Genomic DNA, 18,982 nt, shown 5'->3' with positions numbered 1-18,982 from the left:
ATTGTGGTAGTAGTTGTCTAGAATATCTTCATATTGAATGTTTTCTAAATTTACCCTCTTGTCAATATTCAACAAAAAATGGAAGAACATTTAGAATTAACTTCAATGTCCTGAAGAGAACAAAATGATGTGGTATTCAGGATATTTCAACTGCATTTCATTTTTGTTGGTTTAGTTTTTTTTTGTTTTTGTTTGTCTGTTTGTTAATCCTGAGGTACATGAATGTTTGTTTGTTTTTGGCAGCCCAGTGGGAGCCCCTCCCACGTGGCCACTCTTTTGTCTTGGGGGAGCTCATAAATTTTGTAGCCCAGACTGGAAGCGTTCTGCCAGGCGAGAAACTCTTTGTTGACTCCTGCTATGTGACACACACCAAAGACCCAAACAGCACGCCCAAAGTGGATATCATCACTAACTATGGGTATGTTTCTAGTTAAAACATATACCTGCTCAATTTGTCTCTAGTTATTGTTTAATTAGTTATGTTAAATTAGGTGCTTGTGCTTTGATTTTTGCAGCTGTATGACAGACAGCCGACGGGAGGGTAGTTATTCTTCCTTCAGGTCAAGGAGTGGGAACATGCTTAAGTTTTCAATCAATGCCTCTCTCTTTAAGGATGTCTCACAGGTCAGAAAAGGAGACAAATATTTGTACATAATTTTTTTCTAAATTTCACATATGTAAAATGCATGCTAAGATGCAAGTGATTTTTACCACCATTTATTTGTCACTGTCACAATTAAAAATGTTTCCTAAAAACCCAATCAAAAAGTTCAGAAGGTGCAGACCTCAGCCAAAACAATAATATACTACCAGAGAGTACTGTCATTTTTGTCATGTATAATGTGCAAAATCTTCCAAAAATGTTTTCAAAAAGTCAGAGTGCATTATATTTAGGTATAGATTAAAAATAAATAGAAAATCCCATTGTGTAGTCATAGATAGGGTGGTTTAAAAAAAGGTATACATTTACATTTCAATATGATATTCAATGTCTTATGTTACACATGTATTACGGTAATGTTCGCCGCCAAGCTGAGACTCTTGACCTGCTCCCAGGAGTTTGCCATTTTACAAGAGCGTAGCATATTTACTGTATATTTTGATATACAATAGATTTGATAATTTTTCGTGGATGAGTTAAATTTACATAACCTGGCAGAATTTGTTGCGTAAAACATTTATTTTTAATGGAATTCAACATAAACCAAAGATATTCCAGAATTACAGTCATTAAAACAAAGCAAAAGAGAAAGAGTCCCCATTAAAGTTTGCATACTGTACCTTTTTGTTTTTAATCCTGTGTATTGCTCAATTTAGCACAAAAGATACCTCACGGTTATTTGTGATGGGCAAGATGCCCTTTATTTTAGAAAAGCTGCGGCCCTGCCTGTTTGGAGTTTGCATGTTCTACCTGTGCCTGCGTGGGTTTCCTTGCACATCCCAAAAGCATGAATGCTAGGACAATCAAAGACACTAAATTGCCCATAGGTATGAATGTGAAACTGCTCATTTATTTATACTATATGTGCCCTGCGATTGGCTGGCAACCAATTCAGGGTGTACTCCACTTCCCGCTTGAAAATAGCTGGGATAGGCTCCAGCACTCCTGCGACCCTATTAAGTATAGTTATGTATCGTGGAAGCTGGGTTGGTTTACTGCTGTCTCCGTGCCATAAATCCTTACTGGCTGAGAGCAGCTTTAACCTTTTTTTGCTAGCTGTCACAACTCTGTGCAATTTTCTCCAAACATTCTGCTGCAGTCACTATCCCCCTACAGTAATGGGTCCTTGCTGGCTTTTTTTGTTACGCTGCTATGAACATCCCTCCAGCGCCATATTTTGAATATTGGACGCCTCCTTCCCTGGAGGGCTGTTAGACACCCACACTGTGGGCGCGGGGGACTGTTAGCAGCCCCACGGCACCAGCTCCCAAACTACAGTGTAAAGAGTCTTGAAACGCAGGCACATGGACACAGGACATCAAAGGACTTGAGCCCTTGATCTTTTTCTTCCTGAAAGGAAAAATTACATCAATACTGTGCATTACATTGGGGCATATTTAAACTTTCAGATTCTATAAATATATGTCACCATCTAGAGATTGAGAGATCTAGGATTCCCAACTGTTGCTTGTTCACGAATGTGCTGGGGCACATTAGTGTTCCATGAGCACTCTTCAGGTGTGCTGTGCGAAATTATCAAATTTAACTTAATTTCCAAGAAATCTTGCAGCTTCATCTATTTATGCTTGTGAGGCATAGTGACAGAATAAAAATGCTCTTCTATTAAATCCGAGGAAGTACATGCAGTAATGTATCCACTTTTGATATTTTTTCAGTTGGTGTACAGTGAGATTTTTTTTAAAATATTTTAATAATATTTTAAATATTTGCCTTTGCTCTAGGGGTTGAAAATCACTGGTCGAGAGGTTGTGGAAAAAACTCTACAACTATAGCCAAAAGTTTTGATAATGACAAAAATGTAACATTTGACAAAAACTACAGTCTCAGAAATTCAAGTCATTGAAATTAATTGCAAAGTCCCTATTTGCTACAAATATGAACTTCATTAAACCCCCCCCCCGCCAACACACACACACACTTTCACTGCAATTCAGCACTGACACAGAAGGGCCGGCTGACGTCAGTGATTCTCCCGTTAACACAGGTGAGTGTTGAGGACACTGCTTGATTATTTGTCATGGTGATTGAATTAGAATAACAACTTTAAAAAGATGGTGGTGCTTGAAATCATTCTTCCTCTGTTAACCATGGTTACTGGCATGGAAACGCGTGCAGTCATCATTGCGATGCACAAAAAGGGCTTCAGAGGTAACGAGATTGGTGATAGTATGATTGCACCTAAATGAACCATTTATTGGATCATCAGGACCTTCAAGAAGGTTCAATTGCTGTGAAAAAAGCTTCAGGGCGCCCAAGAAATTCCAGAAAACGCCAGGACTATTTCCTAAAGTTAATTTAATTGTGGGAATGAGGTACCATCAATGCAGCGCTTGTTCAGGAATGGCAGCAAGCAAGTAGGTGTTGAATACATCTACACACACAGTTAGGTGAAGACTTTTGGAGGATAGCCTAGTGTCAAGAAGGGCAGTGAAGAAGCCACTTCTCTCCAAGAAAGACATCGGGGACTGTCTTGATATTCTGGAAAAAATAGCGATTGGACTGCTGAGGACTAGTTAAAGCCATTTTCTCGTAATCCCCTTTCCAATTGTTTGGGGCATCTGAAAAAATGTTTGTCTGGAGAAGAAAAGGTGAACTCTACCATCCATCTTGTCATGCCAACAGTAAAGCATATTGAGACTATTCAAGTGTTGGGTTGCTTCTCTGCAAAGGGATTGTGCTCACTCACAATTTTCTCTAAAATCAAAGCCATGAATAAAGAATGGTACCGCAACAACTCCCAACAATCCACAAACAGTTTAGTGATGAACAAATTCCTTTTCCACCATGATTGCACAACTTGCCATAAAGCAACAGTGATAACAACGTGGCTCAGAGAAAGCAACATTGAAATTTTGGGTCAATAGCTAGAAAACTCCCCGGACCTTAATCCCATTGAGAATTTGTGATCAATCCTCAAGAGGCGGGTGGACAAACGAAAAAAAAAAAAAAAAAAAAAAGTAAAATTCTGACAAAATCCAAGCACTGATTACGTAAGAATAGGCTGCCATCAGTCAATATGTGGCCCAGAAGTTAATTGACAGCATGCCAGGGCAAATTGTAGAGTTCTTGAAGCAGAAGTGTCAACACTGTAAATATCAACTTTGCATGAATTTCATTTGTCAATAAAAGCATTTGACACTTGTTAAAATCTTGTAATTTATACTTTTGTATAAAAACACTAAAGCAGCAAACTTTATGGAAAAACAATACTTGTCATTCTCAAAATTTTTGCCCATGACTATGCTTTCATTCCAATATTCCATGCGACATTGTGGCTATGAAAAAAAGGTATAGCCTACAGTTTCATTCCAATGACAATTGTACCTATGACTGGATATATGTACTAAAATGTACCCCCATGTTAAATCATAGTCACACTGATGAATGACAAATTTGGCAAAGGTGAGTTCAATTTCACAAACCACACCTAAACCTTATTACCACCATACTTGTTGAATCATGAAATTACTGAAATGGAATCTGTCAGAGAATGTGAAGTAGGTTACAAGATCTCAAGATCCAATGCATCATGCCACGATCTAAAGTAATTCAAGATGAAACGAGAAAAAAATTGATTGAAATCCATCAGTCTGAATAGGTTGAGGGTGTTTTGTACAATGTGATTAGGGGCTTTGCCCCACAGGTGGGATGTGACTTAGAGTTGAAAGAGAGAAATTCTGGACGGAACTAGCTGAAGTAGTTCTGAGCATCCCAGACATGGAGAGAGTTATGATTGGTGCAGATTTTATTGAACATGTTAGTGAAGGAAACTGGGGAGAAGAAGTGATGGGTAAGTATGGCATCGAGGAAAGGAACTTTGAGGAACAGATGGTGGTGGACTTTGCAAAAAAAATGGAAATGGCAGTGTTGAGCATTTTTTTTTTCCCCAGAAGAGGCAGGAACATATGGTGACCTACAAGAACGGAGGAAGAAGCATAGAGGTGGATTATATTTTGTGCAGACTATATAATCTAAAGGAGGTTACTGACTGTAAAATAGTGGCAGGGGAGAGTGTATCTCGACAGCATAGGATGGTGGTGTGTAGGATGACTCTGGTGGTGGGGAGGAAGATTAAGAAGATAAAGGTAGAGCAGAGAACCATGTGAAGGAAGCTGAGAAAGGAAGAATGTTGTGCGGACTTTGAGAAAGAGGTAAGCCATGCTGTCACTAGAGAGGAGGAGCTCCCAGAAGACTGGACTACTACAGCCAGGCTGATCAGTGAGACAGGCAGGAGAGTACTTTGTATGTCTTCTGGTAGGAAAGGGAAGAAGGAGGGTTGGTGGTGGAACCCCTAAAATACAGAGTCATACAAGGAAAGAGGCTAGCGAAGTGGGACACTGATAGGACTGAAGAGAGGCAAAAGGACTACATTGAGATGCGACGTAGGGCAAAGGTAGAGGTTCCAAAGGCTTAACAAGTCATATGATGACATGTACACCAGCTTGGACACGAAGGAACTTTACAGGTTGACCAGACAGAGGGCTAGAGTTGGGAAGGATGTGCGGATGTTGATTAAGGATAGAGATGGAAATGTGTTGAGTGGTGCCAGTAGTGTGCTAAATAGATGGAAAGAATACTTTGAGAAGTAAATAAAAGAAGGAAGAGTAGAAGAGGAATGTGGTATGGACCAGGAAGAAGCAATGATTAGTAAGGGGGAAGTTAGGCACTCAAAAGGATGAAAAAAAAATGGAACAGCAGTTAGTTCTGAGTGGGCAAACTGAAGATATTGAAGTTCTCTCTTGGAGTGAACAGGTTGGATGGGATTGGTGATGACTAGAGGGACAGCCAAAGTTGGATGTTTTGGAGAAAAGGTTAGAGAGTAGACTTCGATGATTTGAACATGTCCAGAGGTAAGAGAGTGTGTATATTTGTAGAAGTGCTGAGGATGCTGCTGCCAGGCAAAAGAGTAAGAGGAAGACCAAAGGGAAAGTCGATGGATGTTGTGAGGCATGACATGGGGGCAGTTGGTGTTAAAGATGCAGGAGATAGGCTTAGATGGAAAAAATGACACACTGTGGCGACCCCTAACGGGAAAAGCTGAAGGGGTAAAGGAGGAGGACTCTAGAAAATGTTACAAAGCCATTTCCAAAGCTTTGGGACTCCACCACCACCATCAGAGCCATTATCCACATATAGGGAAAAATGGGAAAACGGTGGCAAAGCTTCCCAGGAGTGGACAACCAACTAAAATTACTACCAAGAGTGTAGTGGGGACTCATCCAGGAGGTCACAAAAGAACCTCGAACAACATCTAATGACCTTCAGGCCTCACTGGTTTCAACCAAGATCAGTGTTTATGACTCCACCTTAATAAAGACTATGGCCAAAAATGGCATCCATGGGAGAGTTCCCTGGCAAAAAAAAACAACCAAAAACTCTGTCACCAAAGAAAACAAAGGCTCGTCTCACATAAACCTCTTAATGATCAAGACTTTTGGAGAAACATTCAGTGGACTGACAAATCAAAAATTTAACTTTTTGGAAGGTGTGCCGCTCATTACATATAGCTTAAAAATGGAACAGTATTTAATGGAACATTATGCCAACAGTGAAGCATGGTGGTAGCAGTGTGATGGTCTGGGGCTGTTTTGCTGTTTCAGGACCATGATAACTTGCTGTGATTGGAACAATGAATTCTGCTGTGGACCAAAAAAATCCTGGAGGACGACGTCCAGCCATCAGTTCGTGCACTCAAGCGCTTTTGGATCATGCGCAGGACAACAATCTATAAGACATGAGCAAGTCCACCTCTGAATGGATTTAAAAAAATAAATAAATAAAAAAATTAAGATTTTGGAGTGGCCAAGTAAATGTCTAGATTTAAATCCAATTGAGATGCTGTAGTGTGACCTTGAAAGGGTAGTTCATGCTAGAAAACCCTCCAATATGGCGGAGTAGAAACAAATGTGCACAAAAGAGTAGGACAAAATTCCTCCAAAGTGATATGAAAGACTCCATCACCGATCACTGCAAATGCTTGATTTCAACTATTGCTGCCAAGGGTGGCACAAGTGGTTGTTCGGTTCAGGGGGCAATTGCCTTTTCCACAGGGGGTCAGAAGGGTTTGGATTTTTTTTTTTTTTTGGTGCCTTCAGAGATAGAATTGAGGCCCCGTAGCTCAGTGGTTAGAGCACTGGTTTGGTAAATCAGGGGTTGTGGGTTCGTATCCCACTGGGGCCTCCACTCCCTGAGAAGGGTTGCGTCAGATAGGGCATCCGGTGTAAAAAGTGTGCCAAACATATATGTGTGTTCATCTGAGATGACACGCTCTGGCGACCCCGAAAGGGGCAAGCCAAAAGAAACTTTTTACTTCATAGATAGAATTGACATTTGAAACCTGCATTTTGTATTTACTTGGGTTGTATAAGTGATATATAAGTTTGTTGATTTGAAACCTTTAAGCGTGATTTTCAAAAAAATAAATCATGAAGGGGGTAAATACTTTTTCATGGCACTATACAGTACAAACTTAATTTCAATGAAGTTGGGACGTTGTTGCACACACAATCATAATACAATGATTTGCAAATCATGTTCAACTAATATTTTACTGAATACACTAAAAAGACATTTATTGTTCAGACAGTGTTTTTAGTAAATATTCATGAACGTAAAGCTCACAAAGCTGGAACAGGTGGTAAAAAAAAGACTAAAAGTTAAGGAATGCTCATCAAACACCTGTTTGGAACATCCCACAGGTGGGATAGGAACAGGTTGGTTCCCAGATTGGGTATATAAGGAGCTTCCTTGAATTGCTCAGTCATTAACAAAGATGAGATGAGGTTCACCTCACTTCTCATTTCTCAAGGAAAAAAGGAGCCCTACAGGTTGGCCAGACAGACGGATAAAGATGAAGGATGTGCAGCAAGTAAAGGTGATTAAGGATAGCGATGGAAATATGTTGACTGGTGCCAGTAGTGTACTTAGTAGATGGAAAGAGTACTTTGAGAAGTTAATGAATGAAGAAAATGGGAGCGAAGGAAGAGTAGGAGAGGCAAGTGTGAATGCCCAGGAAGTGGCTTTGATTAATAAGGGAGAAGTTAGGCACTGAACAGAATTAAAAATAAAGACAGTTTGTCCCGATGACATACCAGTGGAGGTATGGAAGCAATTTGGTGAGGTGGCTGTGGAGTTTTTGACCATCTTATTCAATAGAATACTAGCGGGAGAATGGAGGAAAAGTGTGCTAGTCCCCATTTTTAAAAACAAAAGCGATGTTCAGAACTGTGGAAACTACAGAGGAATAAAGATGATGAGCCACACAATGAAGTTATGGGAAAGAATAGTGGAGGGTAGACTCAGGACAGACGTATCTGCGAGCAACAGTAATGTTTCATGTCTAGAAAGAGTACGACAGATGTACTATTTGCCTTGAGGATGGTCATGGAAAAGTACAGAGGTCAGAAGGAGCTACATTGTATCTTTGTAGACCTAGAGAAAGCCTATGACAGAGTATGAAGAGAGGAACTATGGTAAGTCTGGTGTGGCGGAGAAATATGTTTGAATAATACAGGACATGTATAAGGGTAGCAGAACAGCGGTGAGATGTGCTGTAGTGTCAGAAGAATTTTAGATAGAGGTTGGACTGGATCAGGGTTCTGCGCTGAGCCCCTTCCTGTTTGCGGCCGTAATTGATAGGCTGATAGACGAGGTTAGGCTGGATTCCCCTTGGATCATGATGTTTGCAGATGATATTGTTATCTGCAGTGAAAGCAGGGAACAGGTGGAGGAACAGTTAGAAAGATGGAGGTACGCACTGGAAAGGAGAAGAATGTAGAAATAACCCTTAGCCGAAGTAAAACAGAATGTGTGTGAATGAGAGGGGCGGAGGAGGAAGAGTGTAGCTCCAGGGAGAAGAAATAGCGAAGGTGGACGACTTCAAATACTTGGGGCCAACAATATAGAGCAATGGAGAGTGTGGTAAGGAAGTGAAGAAACTGGTCCAAATGGGGTGGAACAGTTGGCGGAAGGTGTCTGGTGTTCTATGTGACAGAAGAGTATCCGCCAGGATGAAGGGCAAAATTAAAAAAAAAAAAAAAAAAGTGGTGAGGCTGGCCATGATGTACGGATTAGAGATGGTGGCCCTAAAGAAACAACAGGAAGGAGAACTTGAGGTAGCAGAAATGAAGATACTGAGGTTCTCGCTTGCTGTGAACAGGTTGGATAGGATTAGAAATTATCTTATTAGAGGGACAGCCAAAGTTGGATGTTTTGGAGACAAGGTGAGAGAGAGCAGACTTCGATGGTTTGGACATGTTCAGAGGCGAGAGAGTGAGTATACTGGTAGAAGGGTGCTGAGGGTGGAGCTGCCAGGCACAAGAGTGAGAGGAAGACCAAAGGAAAGGATGATGGATGTTGTGAGGGAGGACATGAGGACAGTGGGTGTCACACTATGGTGACACATAACGGGACAAGCTGAAAGAAAAAAAAGATGAGGTTCACCTCTGTGTAAACAAGTGCATGAGAAAATTGCCAAACTGTTGAAGGACAATGTTCCCCAATGTACAATCGCAAAGAATTTAGGGATTTCATCATCTACGGTCCATAATATCACAAGGTTCAGAGAATCTAGAAAAATCACTGCATGTCAGCAGCAAGACTGAAATCAACATTGCATGCCTGTGACCTTCGATCCCTCAGGACGGCATGCCATCAAAAAACAGTGTGTAAAAGGATATAACCACATGGTTCAGGAACACTTCAGAAAACCAAAATCAGTGAATACAGTTTAGCGCTACATCTCTAAGTGCAACTTAAAACTCTAAAATACAAAGCAAAAGCGATTTATCAACAACACCCAGAAATGCGGCTGGTTCCTCTTCACCTGAGCTCATCTAAAATGGACTGATGCAAAGGGGAAAAAGGGGGAGTCCACATTTCCAGGAAATCACTTTTTTTTTTAAATAATTTGTAAATTTATTGTGAAAACATATTTGGTTCATCAAAAAGTTTAACTCAGTACTTTGTAATATATTTGGCGTCACAAAGGTCATATGTTTCCTGTCAATCTTCACCAGGTTTGCACTCACTCTCTGATATTCTGGCCCACTTTCCATCCAGATCTTCTCTTGATCGGTTTTTATTCTGGGGCTGTTGCTGGCCAACACTGACTTTCAACTTTTACACATGTTCTATTGGTTTGAGGTCTAGAGAGAGGCGAAGGAATGGTAGGACCTTGAAAAGCTTCTTACAAGGCCATTTCTTATTAAAATTTTCATGCTACAAGAACCAGACATCCATCTTAAAGGTGTTTAAGGAGGGATTTTTTTTTTTTTTAAATCCAAAATCTCTTAGCCCCATTCATCCTTTCCCTCATATGTTTCACTTGTTCTGTATGAAGAAAAACAGCCCTAAAAAATTGTTTCCACTCTCGTGCTTCTCATTGGGGATGCTGTTCTTAGAAGGCCATCATTCTTCCTTCTCAAAACATGATGAATGGAGTTTATACCAGAAAGCTTCATTTTTGGTCTTATCAGACCAAATTACATTCTCCCAATCCTCCTCTGATCATCCAGATGGTCATTGGGAAATTTTAGAAGGGCCTGAATATGTGATGACATGGGAGCTTTCAGCCACTGCAGAACTTGAATCCTATAGTATAAAGTGTCCTTTTGCCCATTCACAATTCATCGTTCAGTCCTGCATAATTATATATATATCGAGAGATCTGTGTGGAGGGGTGGGGCAAAATGCCTCCTGCAGTGTGTGCAAACCTGGTGAACAACTTCAGGAAATGTTTGACCTCTGTAATTGCAAACAACGGCAACTGTACAAAATATTAACATTGGTTTTCTCAGGTGTTCAAATACTTATTTGCAGTTGTATCACACAGGTAAATTTAAAAAAAATCATACATTGTGATTTCTGGATTTTTCTTTTTTCAATTCTCTCACAGTGGAAATGCACCTAAGGTGAAAATTTCAGACCCCTCCATGATTTCTATGTGGGAGAACTTGCAGTATAGCAGGGTGTTCAAATAATTTTCTCTTTTCTTTTTCTCTCTATCTATCTATCTATCTATCTATCTATATCTATCTATCTATCCATTTTTTTCATGTACCAAATTTTCACAATCGTAGGTCTTGAATTCTTCATCCTCCGAGCATGCTTTGCGGCACTAAGGACATCTTTAGTACTGCACCGCATGCTGAGAGGATGTAAATAGCATTTAAAGTGCATGTTTTGTCAATTATTCCTTGTTATTCTTTTATTTCCTAGTTGTACTATTCTGTTTGCTGTGGTTTGATCATTTTAGTTTCGATATGACACCATGAGTGTGAACATGATCCTCTCTAATGATCTGCCAACACAGGCACTGTGTGGGGCAATATAACCTTCTTCTGCTTACAGTTGTAAAAAGCATTTATCCTTCTCTGCCTTGTGAGCACCATCATATTGTAGCTTACATACACACTAAACCGTGCTAGCATTCATGCTAGCAGTGTAACCAGTAAGCTCAAGTGTACTTGAATGGACAAGTCACGCAACTGTGCACAGAAGGTATGCTGTCCATTTTAGTGAGTCTGCTAAAAAAAAAAAACCTTGGACAAAAATATGGTACATGTCTAAAAAGCAATTAGACCCTTATGTCAAAAAAAAAAAAAAAAAAGACTTGAAAATAAAGTGCCACTGACACCTAAAACATAATTTTGTATGTTTTTAACCAAAAATAATCATCCGGAATGGACCCATCTGTTTTTCACAGCAAGTGAGAATGTTGCTGTATATTGTTTTTTTTCATCTGCTGCCATGAAAAGTCTCTCTAGGATTTTGTGTTGAGGAAGAACCTTGAAGTGACGTTTTTTTGCAGTAGTGGGGTCAAGTGTCTATACGTATTGTACCTATTTTTCTGCGTGTTAGCCAAAACTCCGGCTCGTTGTGTTGCTGGATTTTGCTTGAACACTTGGAAGGATGGGTTCACTCTTCACACGTTTCCAAAAGACCCTGTTCATCATGAAAAATGGATTTCACAGGTGCAAAGGACGAGAGCTTTGTGGGTTCTAAATGACAGCAAAATGTAACAAAGCACTTGTATTTCCTTTAAGACCATTACACACAATACAATGCAGGACAAAACAGAAGTACAAAGACAGTTTAGTAGCGTGTAGCACGAGCTAACTAGCCAAACGACGTAGAGTCACCAAACTCGAACAAATGTTTTTTTCAGTGAATGTTCCAGGAATGCAGTGCGGTGTCTGTGTACTTGGCCAAAAGCAGCAGTATTAATAAAAAGCTCCGTCCGCGTCCAACGACGTAATCCTTGTCTCAGAACGTAACAAAAGATCCGCATCATATCGCCGTTGGTCAGCATTAGCTGCCATTAGCTCCGACGCACAGGTGGATTGTTCGGGGCGGTGGTTTGGTCGCGTGCAGTGAGGAGAAAGGAGCTACCCCCACCGGCCACCGGTATCTGGGCACCCCTGATGTAGTTACTCCAGCCGGCATGGGTCCTCCTGAATATGCTACATACACAAGACTTGAAAAAGAGTTATGAACTATAACAATTATAGGCCTGTCATTTTGAACATTTCATTGGGTTCCTCGCCCGTCTGTCGGGGAGTCTTTTGTTAGTTAGAAGTGATCTGCATATCTAAATATGGCTCGAAACAATCGGGTAATATGGCCCCGGTCACTTCACTCGATTCTGAGATGTTCTCTTCGAAAAGCGCTTCAGTCTCAGAAGGGAAGTCAGAAAAATCTGAAAATCTCTCTTGTTCATCTACCATAGCAGGTGGCACAGCATGTTTTCAATGGGGAATGTCCCAATGTGACATCTGCAAATGACTTTGCAGGCAATATGGCTGCCACCGGGATGTCGAGTGAGACCTCCGCAACTTTGCGCATTGACACGCTCCCCGCTCTTTTTTTTTTTTTTTCCCGGGTAGACATTGAAGTGAATAATATGTGTAGTTTTCATAACATCTGTTTTAAAATGAATATTTTGGTTTCAGTTGCACTTAAAAGTTATCTTTTTACTCATGAGGAAAGCGAATGAGAGTAACCAGTTACAGTCTCAGAACAGTTCTGAAAACACTACGATCACCTCCTCTTATTTTATTACTTAGGGAGTGTCCCTAGTACACAAGCTTCTAGAGGAGTGGGGGTAATGGATACAATGCACTCCGAAATATTTGGAGGATTCTTCAGCCGTGAGTATGTCATCAGGCACCCCATATCGTCAGTGAGTACATCAACAAGGGCCCATATCTTCACTTCTAAAGGCTGCGATTAGGAACAGGAACAAGCTGGTCTCTTCAGCATCGTAAACAACCTTGATTCATACGTTACATACTTTTATGTACGGAAATGAAGTCCTTACAGGATCACACTAGATAATGTCTAAAAGTAGAAAGCTATGGTATGTACAGTTACTCTTACATTTCCCTCCAGTTTATTGCTCTCTGTACAAATTCTCAATATCTTCAAGAATTGATTTTCAATTGCAAAATCATTTTTATGTTAACATAGTTTTAGACTTGAAGGAAAACACAAGTTTAAAAACTTTTTTCCCTATGTGTCCTATGTGGCGTTAACACCACCATAATCAATCTCCTGGATCTTGAAAGAGATCTGAAACTCCAACATAGTTGTCGTCGTCATCATCATCATTGTCCATCATTAACTTAAGCAGTTCATGGGCGTCATCCCTCTTACTTAACGCAGTTGTGATTAAACGTTCTATCAAAGTCCAAAGACAAGGTATGCAGCAGTATCCACAGAGCACGAGCAGAGCTGAAAACAGCTACAGATGCAAGCACTGACAATATCAGACCTTTTGAACTTTGTCAAGGGCCCCAGGACGCCGTCCCATATGTACGTCAACCCCGCAGTGTTTCTTTCATCTTCACATTCAGGGTCCTCAAGTCCTCAATGGCTTTGGTTGTTTGGCCATCAGAAGCCGTTTTATTTGCAATGCATGTGCAGTTGCTCCTCAAATGTATACACACACACACATCCCTTTTCAGCCAGCATGTCTAGTGCAATTGAATTCTGAAATGCCATGAGAGATGTAGCAGCCAGTTGCTCGTGCACATTTTGTGCTGCTTTGGTGTAATTTCATAATTGCTGTACATTATAGTCGACATAGTTTCTATCGACATTTTTATTTGGAGTGACTGGAAACAATGCAGCTATTGGAAGATTTTCAAATCCTGTGACTACCTGATCTGACAATTTATTCTCATCAGGGACTCCCCTAGGAAACTCTATTGCATCAATGTGAGTTGGATCTGCTCCCCAGGAAATTCCTTCAATTGATCTTCGCTTCCTGGTTAGATGAGAATCAAAAGGCTATATCTGCGTTAACTTAGTTATTAACTGTAGTAGCAATGTAATAATAGCATGTGTTATAATTTGGAAGTACTTTGTCTCTGAGTTGTCTCCACAACACTACCACAAATGAGCTGTGTGATGTTAAAGCTTCTTTGTAGAAATTTTTACATTTTGAGTGACCTGACAATAGCTACTCTACTTGTTCAACGTCGGTACCATTATTGCATGTAAAATTATGTGCCACCACATTTATTGAACATAGGTTTTGGTTTAGCCGTGTTACTATTTGTTGGAAAAATGTCTTCCCATTGAGTCCCCCCGATGATAGCCGACTCACTCCCCTAAATGCTTCTGTGTTGGTTTCTTCACCAGTTGAGATGACAGTGCTCTAAATTCCACTGCCCCATTTGTAACCGCACGTTTTACAATGGGACAGGTGGATCCAGCTAGATCTCTCCACTGTCTTGACTGCTGTCGGAGTTGTTGGTAGAACCTGATAAGGTTCCTCCCATTTAGGATTATACTGTTTTCTTTTGACGCTCTTCACTAAGATCCAGTCTCCCATGTTGACAGTTACATCCTGTGGGGACTCTTATTAGTCGATTGTGTTTCTTTATGTTGCAATATTTTTCCCATAAATAAATGAAATCTAAATCATCTGTCATTTTTAGGTAAAACTTATGGCCTGGAGTGGATTGTTTTGAAAGGCGATAACTCAATACTTGATGGGGTTGTATTTATATGAATAGTTTGACTAACTCAATGCATTTTGTCCATGGCTCCGCTGTTTCCGCCAAACTCTTTTTAAATGTATATTTTTTTTATTGTACCATTCATCCTTTCTACCAACCCTGCTCTCTTTGGGTGATAAGCAGTGTGATGTTTATATGCAAATGCTGCCCCACTTTTGTGATTGCTTGGTTTTACGAAATGTGTTCCATTGTCACTTCTGATTATTTCACGTATTCCGTATCTTGGTATCATGTCTTTCCATAATGCTTTAGCCATCATCCATGTGTCTGGATTCTTACATGGAAACACTACCATCATCTTTTTCTTTTGGCTTGTCCTATTAGGGGTTTCCACAGCGTGTCATCTTTTTTCATATAACCCTATCTCCTGCATCTTCCTCTCTAACACCCACTGTCCTCATGTATTCGCTCACAATATCCACCAAACTTCTATTTTAGTAGTCCCCAAACTACGGCCCACGGGACGGATCCAGCCCGCCTCCATATTTGGTTCGGCCGCCCTGAACAATACCAGAGTATTTTGATTTATTTATCTGTGTATATGTATTTGATGCTAGTTTGTTTTTGCAATAAAATGTTCCTTAGTTCGTAACTATTTCCATTATTAACTATTAGTAACTATTTCATAAACACATAGAACATGACATTTGTCCCACCCTTCTGCGGTCTGTGCCCTTATCGGGCAACCCGCAGAAAAAAATCCTTAACCCGCTCCTCTCAAAGAGAACGGAATCATGGCGAAAAGGTTAGATAAGACAAAAATTGATTCAGAATACAGAATATTTAACCCAAAGTGGACAAACGATTATTTTTTTGTTCAATGCATTCCTGCTATTGAAACATGACCTCCCATGTGTCAATTTTTCAGCCCATTTGTATAAGCTTTTGAGCAGTATAGGTTTGCCTAAAGGTCATTTGAGTTTTAGTTAGTTGTTCAAAATCCTTTTTGCAGTGTCTGGATGTTGCTGTTGCATTATTTTTCAGGTTTCGCTAGTGTATTCTTCATTTTGTACTGTCATAATGGAGAATTTCACTTTTGCTGCAGCTTTAGCTGTTTCGTCCACAAAGGCATTTCCTTTTGAAATTCCATCCAATTTGTTTGTATGAGCTGTGCACTTACAAATTGCTTTTTGCTCTGGTACAGTAACCCTTCGTTTTTCGCGGTTAATTGGGACCAAAATCACCCATGAAAAGTGGGGGAAAAACTGCAAGGTAGCGAAGAATGTATGTTTATATGGGTACCAGAACATTTAAAATATGCAAGCAGTGTTTGTACTTTTAATATTTGAGACAAAAAGAGGTATTTAGTTGTATCTTTTAATTATAAAACAGCCAAAGCTGGATGTTTTGGAGACAAGGTTCAAGAGAGCAGACTTCGAGAGGTTTGGACATGTTCAGAGGCGAGAGAGTGAGTATCTTGGTAGAATGGTGCTGAGGATGGCACTGCCAGGCAAAAGAGCGAGAGGAACACCAAAGAAAAGGTCGATGGATGTTGTGAGGGAGGGCATGAGGACAGCGGGTGTTAGAGAGGAGGATGCACGAGATAGGCTTAGATGGAAAAAGATGATACGCTATGGCGACCCCTACTGGGACAAGCCGAAAGAAGACTCCACTGATTCATTCAAGCCATAGTGGCCCCACAAAAGTTTAACTTCTGCCAGCTTTGATCATATCCAAATGTTTTACTTTTTCGCCGATCGACATCTATGTCTTCCTCTTCATCGTCATCATCACTGGGCCTTTTTTCTGTATTCCCCTGTCCACAAAGCCAACACAGCTCCCATTTCGAACAATCATGTTTCAGAGTCACCACACATTGCGCTTCACTATGAAAAGTTATTGAAGCGGTGGATTCATTCATGCCACAATGGCGCACTACAAAAGAATAACTTCTGCCATCTTCGATCATATTCAAAAGTTTTACTTTTCGTCGATCGTCATCTTCCTCTTCCGCTTCGATACTTCGGAGGAAGATTTAACATCTACACAGTGCTTTGGCAGCGTTGTAAACTAGAGAGATTGGCGCGCACACAGTCAACAGTAGAAAATGGGGTACAGGAAGGACAAGGGAGAGGGTGGAACGGAAGTAGCTGGGTGGGGCTTTGATGGTGTGCAGCCAATCAGGTCATGAGATAAATTCAGACTCTCATTGGTCGACGTCGCACCGGAGACCAATCTCTTGTCTTGTATCAATGCATCTTCCCGTAATACTGTACTGTATGCCGCAATGCACTGAAGCCGCAATAGATGAAGCGTGAAGTAGAGCGGGATTACTGTAGTTGGACTGCTTGTAGCAATTCTAAAATTGTGCATCTTGTTTACCAGTAGATGTCACCATTTCCCTGTTTTCCCAGTATTTGGCATACACATGTACTGTGGAGAATGCATATTGGCTCTCTGTATAAATAGTGACTTTCCCTTCATAAGATGGCATGCTTCAGTGAGAGCCTTTAGTTCGGCTGCCTATGCAGAGTAATTGGATGGTAATTTGAGCTTTTAACACTTCATTTGCTGAAACTACCGCATAGCCTGTGAATGTAGTGCGACCTGGTGTCTTTTTAGATGGCCCATCTACAAAGAGTACAGTCCATTCTTGTTAAGGGGTGTCTTTTAAATCATGCCTGGATTTTGTCCATTTTTCAGCCAGTTCATGGCATGGTTACTTGGTTCAGTCTTCTGTGAGCATAGGCGTAGCTGAACTCATTATTTATTGTGTAGCCACAGTCTTCCCATCCTCTGGAACTCTTCACACCTTGGGATCCGGCTTGAAGGACCAAGTAGAATGTCATGTCTATCAAGCAATCAGACCCTTATGACAAACCTTAAAAAACAGAGAGACTTGAAGTTAAGCAAAGTTATCTTTTTGCTTGCAAATGCAGCCCAATGGGGGAACAAGCCACTGCAATCTGTAGGCCGGTCCCAAGCCTGGATGAATGTAGAGAGTTGCATCAGGAAAGGCATCTGGCGTAAAGCTTTGCCAAACATATGAGCGTTCATCTATCAAATCCCATCCCGGATCTGTCGTGGCCGGGTTAAAGTCTGCACCTCAGCACCATTAACCTGCAAGGGATCGTTGGAATGTCAGCTACTGTAGGACGAAGACAAAGAAAAGGAGGAAAGTGGATTCATCAGCAGAAGAGGAATCCACAGAGTTTACAACTGAGTATAGGAACTTTGAATGTTGGTACAGGAAAAGCCCAAGAGTTGGTTGACATGATGATTAGGAGAAAGGTTGATAATTTGTGCAGACTAGAGAGCAGGTGGAAAGGCAATACGGCTAGAAGTTTAGGGGCAAGGTTTAAATTATTTTATCATGGAGTACATGGGAAGAGAAATGGGGTAAGGGTTATTTTGAAAGAAGAGCTGGCTAAGAATGTCTTGGAGGTGAAAAGAGTATCAGATCGAGTGAGGTTGAAACATGAAATTGAGGGTAATATGTACAGCATAAAGTGATTTGCGGTTATTGCGGCATAAAGTGATTTGTGACTTCGATTTAAGAGAGAAATTCTGAAAGGAACTAGAAGCATTTCGGAGCATCCCAGACATAGATGTGATGGGTAAGTACGGCATCCAGCAAAGGACTGTGAGGGACAGATTGGAATTCGCAAAAAGGATGGAATTTGCAGGAGCGAACACTTTTTTGTGACGTAATCCTCTCAAAACGTAACAAAAGATCAGTGTACATAAATCAAGGGTGCGGAATGTGTTGATGTGCCCGTCGGTGCCGCGGACGGCTTCGGCCGGGGTGGCTCATCGCGGTGCCGCCGGGGTGGCTCATAAATACTGTTGTGGAGTCTGTTGTTAGTTAGAAGTGATCCGCATATCATCTAAATATGGCTCAAAACTTATTTTTCTTTCGGCTTGTCCAAGTATTTGAAGTCGTCCACCTTCGCTATCTCTTCTCCCTGGAGCTTCACTCTTCCTCCTCCGCTCCTCTCATTCACACACATATTCTGTTTTACTTCGGCTTATCTTCATTCTTCTCCTTTCCAGTGTGTACCTGCATCTTTCTAACAGTTCCCCCACCTGTTCCCTGGTTTCACTGCAGACGCAATACAAACCACTTGTATTGCCTTTAAGAGAATTTAATCACACACAATATAATACAACATAAACTAGAAGTACAAAGACAATTTAGTCACGTGTTAACTAGCCAAACGACATCTAGTCACCAAGTTCGAACGAATCCTCCAAATAGGCGAATGATATTTCCAGCGAATGTTCTTGGAAGGTCATTGTGGTGTCTGTGTAATTGTCCAAAAGCAGCAGTATTAAC

The 18,982-nt window shown here is 40.8% G+C and overlaps 2 protein-coding genes across 15 annotated transcripts in view; one reads left to right on the top strand and one right to left on the bottom strand.

Annotated features, from left to right (window-relative positions):
- The window catches only part of LOC133501483 (protein Jumonji-like), a 91,108-nt gene that overhangs the window by 45,100 nt on the left and 27,026 nt on the right, over positions 1-18,982 (bottom strand). The gene's annotated exons all lie outside the window — the stretch shown is intronic.
- Positions 1-18,982, top strand: part of zp3d.1 (zona pellucida glycoprotein 3d tandem duplicate 1) — a 41,880-nt gene that overhangs the window by 9,649 nt on the left and 13,249 nt on the right. For 6 of the 7 annotated variants that reach the window (XM_061821291.1, XM_061821294.1, XM_061821290.1 and 3 more), the window contains 2 exons: positions 244-418; positions 516-624. In XM_061821291.1, coding sequence (XP_061677275.1) covers positions 244-418; positions 516-624 — 284 coding nt within the window. The remainder of the gene's footprint in view (positions 1-243; positions 419-515; positions 625-18,982) is intronic. The other variant, XM_061821293.1, reaches the window with a different exon arrangement.

This window comes from Syngnathoides biaculeatus, chromosome 5 (genome assembly GCF_019802595.1).
Source record: "Syngnathoides biaculeatus isolate LvHL_M chromosome 5, ASM1980259v1, whole genome shotgun sequence".
NCBI classification, from domain to species: Eukaryota; Metazoa; Chordata; class Actinopteri; order Syngnathiformes; family Syngnathidae; genus Syngnathoides; species Syngnathoides biaculeatus.
Note: the sequence above shows the minus strand (reverse complement) of the source record. Positions and strands in the feature narration are given on the sequence as shown.